At 37.4% G+C, this 10,230-nt stretch overlaps 1 protein-coding gene and 1 long non-coding RNA gene across 17 annotated transcripts; one reads left to right on the top strand and one right to left on the bottom strand.

Moving 5' to 3' along the window:
* Positions 1–1,259: 1,259 nt before the first annotated feature.
* On the bottom strand, positions 1,260–9,984 carry LOC132916750 (transcriptional repressor p66-beta). Of its 16 annotated transcripts, none has more exons than XM_060977043.1 (10): positions 9,677–9,983; positions 6,791–7,267; positions 6,463–6,531; positions 5,768–6,051; positions 5,435–5,660; positions 5,059–5,365; positions 4,817–4,882; positions 4,107–4,540; positions 3,724–4,025; positions 1,260–3,644 (listed from the first exon to the last, which is right to left on the bottom strand). In XM_060977043.1, exons 3-10 carry the CDS (start codon positions 6,510–6,512, stop codon positions 3,388–3,390), a joined length of 1,926 nt encoding a protein of 641 aa, XP_060833026.1. In that variant the 5' UTR covers positions 6,513–6,531; positions 6,791–7,267; positions 9,677–9,983; the 3' UTR covers positions 1,260–3,387. The 16 variants fall into 16 exon arrangements, with proteins under 16 accessions (XP_060833026.1, XP_060833023.1, XP_060833021.1 ...); XM_060977040.1 differs by having other exon boundaries at positions 9,034–9,983; XM_060977038.1 differs by having other exon boundaries at positions 6,791–7,316; positions 9,034–9,983.
* On the top strand, positions 7,310–8,075 carry LOC132916762 (uncharacterized). Its single transcript, XR_009660184.1, has 2 exons — positions 7,310–7,736; positions 7,873–8,075. It is a non-coding gene; the product is annotated as an uncharacterized LOC132916762 (long non-coding RNA).
* Positions 9,985–10,230: the final 246 nt, after the last annotated feature.

Here is a 10,230-nt window from a genome sequence, read left to right on the forward strand (position 1 = left end):
CACATATTCTTTTTCGAATCATTTCAGCGTGTTTTCTGTGTCCCCACGAAATATCGGACCTCGTTTTCGTTTACACATTTTATTTTCTGTTCCAAATACCTTATATAGAATACTATTCCGCGATGTTCGAAGTTCTATATTGCTTTACCTATATATCAGATCGAAACTTGGTTTCGTTTCGTTTTCTTTGTTGTTTCTTATTCCATATATTTTACACTACCGCCCTGCAAATGCAGTGTTTTTTTCCTTTATTTGTTTTTTTGTATTCTTCTCGAAGCGAAAAAAATTTGTTTCCATTTTTTCCTCATTTTTCCATTTTCTTTTTTCCTGTTTAGAATATAAAATTATACTTTCGTACTACAGAGTACTTTCAATTCTTAAATCAGCACCACACAGAGGTGAAAGACAAGACTAGAAAGGAAGATAGGAAGAAACGTATTAGTTACTTTTTCTTTTTCATTTCTTTTCTTTTGTTGTTTGCGTTATTCGTTCTTTTCTTTTTGAACACTCGTTTCGTCATATGAAAAAATGCAATGTAATTATTTTTAACGTTCTCCCATTATCGCGTAAAATTCGAGGCAATCGTGATCGACAATCAGTCCGACAAATCGTCGATCACGCGAAACGTCTTACGCGATTTCGGCAGTCATGAGATTAACGATGTTGCAGCATCTTCACTTCTTCTTTTTTTTTTAATGGAACAATTATACATTTGTTGAAGAAAGGGAGGTTGGTAACAAAACGCAGATATCTGGTATATACATAATATGATAATAGCAATAAATTTAGAAATAACCCTTTACATACAAATATCGTTTGATCATAGGATTTAAGATAAATTACTAAATATTAATGTAGTTAATTTTCTTTTATAGTTTGCATCTTGCGCGATAAACTAATTATATTTATCACGTAATATACAGAACATAAACTAAAGTAAACATACTTTAGAATAACATACTTTACAAATACTAAAATGAAGTATTTTGAAGTTAAATAACTCAAAATCTTTCCATTATAGGTTATCCAAAGTAAGGTCTAACGATACTAATTTAGGGTTAAAATATTCTCACTATTTTTATCTTCATGTAAAATTTATGAAATGAAGAAGGTGAAAACATAAATGTATATTACAAATGATTAATTAAATTAAGATATATCGATTGTACATGATTATTGTGCGTTAAGATACCATGTACTCCCTCGCTTCATATGTGTGATCGTGACGATGAAATACTCCGCTTTTTTTCGTTTCTACATTTCTTTTTCATTTTTTTTTTGCCTATTTTTTCTTTTGTTTACGATCAAGAGGATGACAGCGGTAGCGTCCTGGCAAAAATGACAATTGACAACAATGACATTACTTCGATTCTTCTTACACAAAAAACACAGATCTTGATCTATTATGCGATCGATAGACTTATTACGGTGTACATGTATATCAAGTATGAGTTCAAAATCTATCACGTAGTACAAAGAGAGATTGATTATGCTATTTTTAGTTTATTAACTTGTATCATATACCGAGAAATATCAAGACTACAGTTAACTATATATTTAGTGATTCGGAAATTGTGACCAAGATCGGTTAATTAGCCGGTAATCAATGAAAAATCAGATTATTTAAAAGTGGAAGTGGTAATAAGTATTGCTTGGGATGTGTGCCGGAGAGATTTTGCTTTGTTAAACTCGTTCTTTCTTTCTTTTTTCTTTTCTCCTTTTAATGTGCAGATAAACTTTTTTTTTCGTTTTGTTCTTTTTTTCAGAAGAGAGGATTTCATAAAAATTCGGCGATCTGCCACATAAATCGCTTTTTGTTTCTTCCTTCAGGAAAAACTTCGGATACATACGATCTGTTTAAATTCATTAAATACTTTTACATCAACGTGACACATGAAATCAATCGCGCTATCATTAGTAATTTACATCTTAATCGATAGATTTTCTTTCTTTCTTTTCTCCATTTTTTATATATTCTTTTTCGTTCCACGTTTTTTTTTTTTTACTTTTTTACTTTTCCTTTTTTAAATGCACCTTGCATCAAAATGAGCCCGAAAATGTCTTATCACGAAATTCCTACGATTTGTGCGCGAATGACACTCGTGTCACTCTATCTATTCTTTTAAACATGTTGAATACTCATTCTCTGTTCTTCCGTAATAACGACAAAAAAAGAAAAATAAAAAAAAAAGAAAAAAACGGAAAACATATCTATCACACCCACATTCGTTTTTTTCACTATATCAGTGACACACATTTTTTTTATAAAGATCGCTTGTTTCTTTTTCGTTTTCTCTCATCAGTAATCTACAGCTTTCTCTCTCATTCGCTCTTGCTCTCGCACTTGTTTCTTTCGCAATTATTATAATTGTCTTAAAAATACTCACAGTTTGAAGAAAATAAAGAGATATACACATAGCACAGGTACCGCTGATGGTTAAAAAAATTATTCAAACCAGCGACAAAGGTTGGCTTAACCATAATATATCAAGGGTCTAAAAAAGATCCCATTTTCTTCTCAATTTTACTTTACCTCACGTACTTATACGTGTTCACTTTCTCAGTCCCACTTTCTTTCTTTCCCTCTCTCGCTCGTTCGTTCGCTCTCTTCCTCTCCGATTATGTCTACTATTGTGGATCAACAAATTTCTTCTATGATCATGTAACACTTAGTACTGTCTTTAGTGCCTTATAAATGTCCACTTGGTTCTTTATGTAGATACAATATATATAATGTAATAATTGAAGCAATTATATTCATTTATGTGCGTCCAAGTTATTATGCACTTACTCCAATTGATTGACATTCACCTATTATTCTTTTGTAATATTGTTAGTACCAACATAATGTAACACAAAAAACAAAAGAATAGATATTGCTCTTAAAAGAAACCAATTAGAGAATTTTTTAATTGTTGGCCTTTGAGTTAAACGTGAACATTTAATTCTCTCTCTCCTTTTGAAAATCATCAAGGAAATTACGCTAATTATCATTTGTGTATTATTAACTGAAAGTTTAGATTTGTTCGAGACGACAAAACATCGAACCTTCCGGGTAACAATCAAAACTCACACTCACACATCAATGCATATCCACAAAATGATGGTTAAAATTCTTCCATTTTCACAATAATACAGGAAGTGTCTTGTTCCATTGTTCCAAGTTTGAGCTTCATATTGTAAATAAAGATACCAATCATACACAGATCGGTACATTATTCTAGAACTGTCATGAAAGTGTAACAATCACACTCCATTGAAAAATTTCCATTTAGTACATTATCATGGAAAAAGAATACGAGTATCCTTAATTCTCAATATTCTCTAACACAGTTCTGCACAGTTTCATTTATTTGCGTTTAATGGTCGATCTTTAAATGCGTCCGGTTACGTTTTCCAATTATGTGGATGGGCTCGAGGTGGTGCCTGGTTGCCCTGTGCTTGAGATGCTTGTGATGGAATCATATCAAGCAAATATTGGCGTTGCAAGTCTGCCGCTTGTCGTTGTAATTCTGCGAGACCTTTTCCGCCAGCTTGCGCCATCGCTATTTGGTAGGGATATAATATCGAGGTAAATGGTGGCATCATGTGAGCAGGAAGAGGTTGATGAGGTGGCAGGCCTGGTACTGGATTTTTTGCCAGTTCTGAAAATAGGATCGACCACATTTTTATTTTTAACACGCGACATGTAAATTTTTCAACAGAAAAGTATTTGAAAATTACCTCTGAGCAACTGTTGTTGTAAAGCAGCCGCAGCAGCGTGATGTGGGCTGAATTTTCCGCTTTCTGCCAATTTAACAAGAGGATGCTCTTGTAACTTGGGTGCTGGTGGAGTTGGCGCTAATGTTGGTGTGGGTGGAACTTGTGGTGGAGGGGCTGGTGGTGTTGCTACTCTTCTCGTAGGAGTAGCTGCTTTAGGAACTGGTTTAGGAGCTGGTGGGTCTGGGCTAGGGCACGCTGCTTGCGCCAACCTTTGCTCTATTTCTTGTTCCTGCTGCAGTGCTTTTACAAATGCTGTTTTTAACCTTTAAATACATACATTGTGTTAATCACTTTAATAAGATATATCATTAAATTTCTATTTTGTAAATTCAAAGTTTACCAACCGATTAGTATGCTCTGCTTTAAGAGCCTTTTTAACATTGGTCGTTACACAATGTTCGCATATAACTCGAGGATCACGACCTGCTGGAGGTCTTTGGAAAGTTGCATGTTGCCCTCTTGGACCTTCCTTTTTACCACCAGTCACAGGCTTTTCCCATTTCCACACTGGTGTGAAATCCGTTTTACATTGAGTACACTCAAATGGTTCCGGAGGTGGTGGAATAGCTGGTTCTTTAGTGATAAAATCAACTACATGCTCCAGACCCACCAAGTATATAAATTCCGTATTAGACGGATTTGGCACGAAGTGCATCTCCGGTGGCGGTGGTTTCGGAGGCGGTATTTGTAACAAGGTCTTTTCGAGTTGTTTTCTTAAAGCCAATTTAGCAGCTGCCTGACGTTGTGCAGGTGTCTGATTATCATCCCTTGGTCTTTCCTGTGGTTTTAAAAATAAACATTAGATTTATAGAAAAAGACAAGGTCTTTAATAAATTCGATTGTAAATTCTCTATAAAATAAAATATTAATGTTACAAGAAATACAGAAACAAAAAGAAAAAAAGAGACAGGAAGGAAAATGGAAGTGTAAGTGGATTAAATATAGAAACACAAAATGATGTGGCTGTTAGGAAGACAAAAGAAAGTCGATATGACATTTAATAAAAAGTTAGATTGACAAGAGACTAAACATATACTTTGACTAGTGGATATACCTGCTCTGAAATCACAGGTGTGCTTAAGGATGCGGTGGTTTTATTTTCTTGAGGTCCAACAAGCAGCTTTGTGTTTACAAAAACACAATTATGGTTATTTACATAGTTCACAAATAATGTAAACAAGTATTTGTAAAATATAATATATACATATAAAGTGTAACACTTTGAATATTTATTCATAAAAATTCTATATATATATATATATATATATATATAAAATAACAAATGATATTTTGTACCTTACTTACTTGATGTGCTGGAGTGGGTGTTGGATCTTTCGTGGACCTCTCAGTTCTGTCTGCAGGTGCATGATAATTTGATACATTTGGTGTCGCACTAGGTGGCCTGCCTCTAGGATGAGGTGGTTGTGGTATGACCATGTTAGGTGGCATTCCAGTACTAGAAGTAGAACTTCGTCCAACTGTGGGAGGTAATAACATTCCAGGTGGTGGTGCATGTAAACTACTGCTTCTACTGGGTGCAGGTTGTCCTCTAAGCAAAGGTGGTGGTGCCTTGCCTGTCCTATGACTGGAAACAGGTACGTTACTTCGATAATCGGACGTAAACATATGTTTTATTATACATGTATGCAATAAAATTCAAGTAGAATATTACCTATGCGGAGTTGGTTGTACTGTAACTGGTGGGGGTAATTTACTTGGTACTTTAGGGACAGCAGCAATGTTTTCTTTCAATTGCTGAGATTGCCTTAATTTCTTCAGTAATACCAATTTCATTTCCTCAGATCTAAGTTCCTCCCTTAATTTTCTAAGTGTTCTCTCACGTTCAGCCAACTCATCCGATGATAATTCTTTTATTGGTGGCAAAGGAGGCATATCACCTAATAGATAGAAGTTTTTAATGTTATTAAATATACTTATGTAAGAAAGGAATATATTTGGGCATAGTACTGAAATTATAAATAATTATACTATTTTTCTAATTAACCTTCATCGCTGTCTGCATTTCCATTCACATAACCATTTATTCTACGTTCATCAGGAGTTTCTGCATAACTTATTTCAATTCTAGGTCTAAGATTACGACGAGTTTTCCTATCATCTCCAGACTTGGGAGCCAAAATGCCTCTTGCTGCATTCTGAATATTACGTGCTTCTGGCATGTTGTTGTCCACATTAGGACTTGAAGAAAAGTGAACACCTAAATCTAATGGAACTCCAACGTCACCAGAGTTAACAGTTATCGATGGAGAATTTCTCCTGCTACTGCTGCTGAAAACACACATTACTTAGTGACAAAACTGATATCATGACAAATTTTATAATGTAATAAAAAAAAAAATAAAACTATATACATCAAATAAAGAGTGAGGACTGTAAAGAATTTCATTTGAAAAAAGAATAATCTACTTTTATGTAAGAACTTCTATTTGACATTAGTGATAAGAACTTGTTTTCTTTAAAAGGTACGTTATCATAAAATATTACAATGCATTATTAACATCCAGTTTTCATAACTATAATGTAAAACAGTAGCCTCATTCTGTAATCAGAATGACGTAAACAACAGCAACTTAATACTGACATAGTTCTCAACCCTGTATCAATATACAACATTACAATCAACCAACACAAAATTAAAAAAAAAAGAGAGGGAAAAAGTCGAAGTTTCTTTCAATTTACCTAACACTCAAGTCAACAACCGCATCCCCGTCCAAATCCATGGCTTCCATTCTTTTAAATTCAGCAACTCTACAAAAACACACAAGTGCTTATTTATAACACGATTTATGTGGTTCGTTTCGATTCGATCGATTCTGTAACAATAACGACACACACGACGAATACGTATACACTTATAAAGGGCTAGAAAAAAAGAATAAGAAAAAAAACATTACAAAGAACAAGATGAGACTACGAAAGTAATGAGACAGAACGTTTCATGATGCCGAAATGATTTCAAAGCTCATAGAAAAAGATTCACAGCGCGGAATAAAAATAACTAGGTTACCAAAAATTTCCGTTCGAGCATTCCTATATGCACCGGAGCATCGTGGTTCTCTGCTCTTCCCTCTTTTTATTTCAAAGGCAAGTTGCGTCTCCGCTTGCAAAGGACGCAATCACAACACCACAGTAGAACACCACCGGTAACGCGATTAACTTCGCGGTACTTAAAATAGTTGATAAAAAGATCGTGTTCAGTTTGCAAGACGATCGGCCGATATCCACGGAAGCAAATGTCCTAACCTAACCTCTCGTGGTATTCAAAGACGTTCAAAGAAGGAAATATATCGGTGGTTCGAGATCGTGCACGAGGATATTGGCGCGCTTTGCTGAGGCTGCCGGCAGTCCTATATTCTGCGTCCCCTTTCTTTTCAATCTTTCTTTACCGAAAACTTGTATCTCGGAAGGAAGAATTTGATGGCGGTGACGAAAATCGAAGAATTGAATTTGATGCTTCGGAAGTGGCGTCTCGGCACAATGGCAGCTAAGCGTAGCGGTACAAGACTGTGGAAGGGGGAGAAGGGTGCCCTGTACTGCGAGGGGAGAGGTACGGTCGCACATTAATTATTTCTCCCCTCACCCCCCGTCGCCGGGTCTCTCTACCCCCTACCACACGAGTCAGCCACTCACCCACACGAACGGCATCGGGAACGGGCTAGAAACCAATCTCTCTTTCTCTTTTCCTCCGTACTCCCTTCCCTAGAAATATCTCTCTCACTTGTTTCTCTCTCTCTGCGGATTTTCCCGAATTTCGTCTCCGTACTTCTCTCCCTTTCCCTCACTCCTCCCTCGCACCCTTATGCCCTACGGGAAATCGATTTTTCGACGGAGTCCCCACTGCCGGCCTTGCCGACCAGAGGGACGAAGGAGTTGCAATGTTTTTGCAACGTATTTCATATCGTCCACGCATCTCGTAATTACTATTGTATCAAGAAACCAAGCGCGACCTCTAGGTAATACGATCTATTATCTATATGTTTTATTCCACAGTTTTTGATGTGATTCTAAACGGAGAGATATTTGATGATTGCTTCTATAAATAAGAAGGTTTTTTTTAAATGATGGTATCTTATGCGAATGTGATTTTAGATTGTCTTAATGGCCAAAGAATTAACTAGTTCACGGAGTTTCTCTCGGATCTCCCGCCTTGCACACTTTCCAGATCACGTGACGGTGTAAGGATCTCTAAACTCGAGAATTTATGTCAACATTTTTCATTCACGTTTTATGATATTACTGTTTTACTAATGGGGAAATAATATATGAAAAATAAGTAATGTATAATTGCATTGATATTTGATTTTTGTCGACAAATGTAATATACTCATATTTTTTTTTTAATTTCTAGTTATGAATTGTTATAAAGATTGTCCATATTCTTTTCAATTGTATTTTGTTTTCATATGTTATAATTGAAAACTATGAAACAAGTGTAATGTGTGAATTTTAAAGCGACTTACGACAATCTTTGACTTTCTTCGACTTAACCTAATAAATGTATTTCACCGTTATAATAAATCGGCACACTAATTTTGTCTTCGAACTTTAAGTATTTGAAAAAGAACTAAATTACAACAGGAACTATACTTTATTGCTTGTATTTAACCAAACTCACGTGCAAACGATTAAAAAAGTAACCGTAAAAATAGAAAAAGCTACATGATCATGTAACAGTACTTCGATGTCCCATGTTTCAATTCTGAATATATTATTCTAACATTACGTTGTCAATAAAAATATTGGAATTTATTATTCCAAGGAAAAAAATTTGAATCATTCAATGATAATTAACGCTAGAAATACCACAGTTGTCAACATTCGTAATTCTTTGTAAATTTTATAAATTTACAATGGTGCATTTTTAGAAACTTTTTGTAATTTTTAATAAAGTATATGGGGAAGTATTTTTTTATTTCCGTTATACTCTTTACTTTGATTGCATAATTTCGCTTTAATTTTCTTTGGTAGAAATTTTGTACTTTAATCGTCGGCAGTTCTATCGTTAATCAGGCGTGCAGTTGAAAATATCGGTGGCTGAGTGTCGAACGAGGCATACACGAACGCTGACTGGCGACGTGTGACGCCAGCTCGCACGACAACGGCGACACGCGACTCTTTATATTTCCGCGTGCACAACATATTTGCTACTACATTGATAATCGCACCTTCTCCGAAGGAACGAATGCACGGAGTATTTTGACCCCCACACACACGCCTACGCCTCCCGCGTTCAGGAAGGCACCAACGTACCTGAGAGGAGGTCAATGAAAAGGTTGATCCGAATTTGTGTAAATCGACTTGACATGCAAAGTCAGTCGACTCTTGGACATAAAACGGACGTACAAATGGGGCACAATCAGACAGGTAGAGGCTAGTGTAGATAGGCGGCAGGCAAAGACGACAACCAGGAGAAGCAGCAGGTAGAGAGGCACGCTGTTAGGTAGACAGTTAGGCAGGCAAGGCGGTCTGGTCGCTTTCCACTCCACTTCACTCCACTCCACTACGATATATTACTCTATACTATCGCTTACGTACAATGACATGGCGCACACGACATACCGCAGTCAGTGTACGCATACACTTCACTTCTCTTGAGTGTTCCTCCCTATCACGAGCACACTTCACCGCCTCGCGATCATACACGCGCGATTTCCGCATGTTTTCGTGAATCTTTTTCGTCTGGCGTACCCGCGCATTGTTTCAACCATGTCCCTCGCGGCTTCCTCTAAACTGTGGCTGAACCAGCTCCGTGTTGTAACAAACACGAAAACAAAATATGTACGTATACACAGAGAAAGAGAGGAAGAGAGTCTGATTAAATGGACAGGGGATGACGCGTGCCAGCAGTAACCGCGAAAACGTTCATGACGATACGCGAATCCCAGACACCAACCTTGAGCTGCTACCTTCCGCGCAAGGAGAAAAAATTCACACCGCCTCTGCGCAAAAATTAACGAGAGTGATTCAATATGGCGGCCTTGTCCGCCGTTGATGTCTTCCCCTCCTCCATCGCTCGTTTCGCCGGGCATCGTCGCCGTCGTCACTCCCCTGCCCCTGTCGCTGTCTCTGTCTCTGCATCGGAGGTGTAATGCCGTCGTGTGTGGGTAAAGAGGGGACCCAGGGGTGGAGGGACGGTGGTACGGTTGGGCGGGAAGAATGGGAGAGAGAAGGGAGGTAGACAGTGGATCTTGTCGCCCCCGTTGGCCCCCGGTATCGTTTATCGGGAAAGCGCCGCCAGCTACGGGGCTTACCGGAAGCACCCCACGGACTTTGTAAATGCGCTACGAAAGGGGCTTGACAGTCGTCTAAACAAATCCACGTGCTTCTGCGCATTCCCTTCTCTTTCGAACTTACACCGGTAACCGCCAATCGAGCCACAGCTACCAAGTATTGGAGGGCATTTCAAATCGAACTGAGTTCAACTTAATACGCCGCCGACCGTGTGAA

This window comes from Bombus pascuorum, chromosome 2 (assembly GCF_905332965.1).
Source record: "Bombus pascuorum chromosome 2, iyBomPasc1.1, whole genome shotgun sequence".
Classification (NCBI taxonomy): Eukaryota; Metazoa; Arthropoda; class Insecta; order Hymenoptera; family Apidae; genus Bombus; species Bombus pascuorum.

Excerpts from the sequence above, each read along its gene's own strand:
- LOC132916750 (XM_060977033.1), bottom strand. Across the intron at positions 5,661-5,767 it reads AAATGCAGACAGCGATGAAG|GTGATATGCCTCCTTTGCCA; the intron begins GTTAATTAGAAA and ends TCTATCTATTAG. Across the intron at positions 4,026-4,106 it reads AAAGCAGAGCATACTAATCG|GTTAAAAACAGCATTTGTAA; the intron begins GTTGGTAAACTT and ends ATGTATTTAAAG.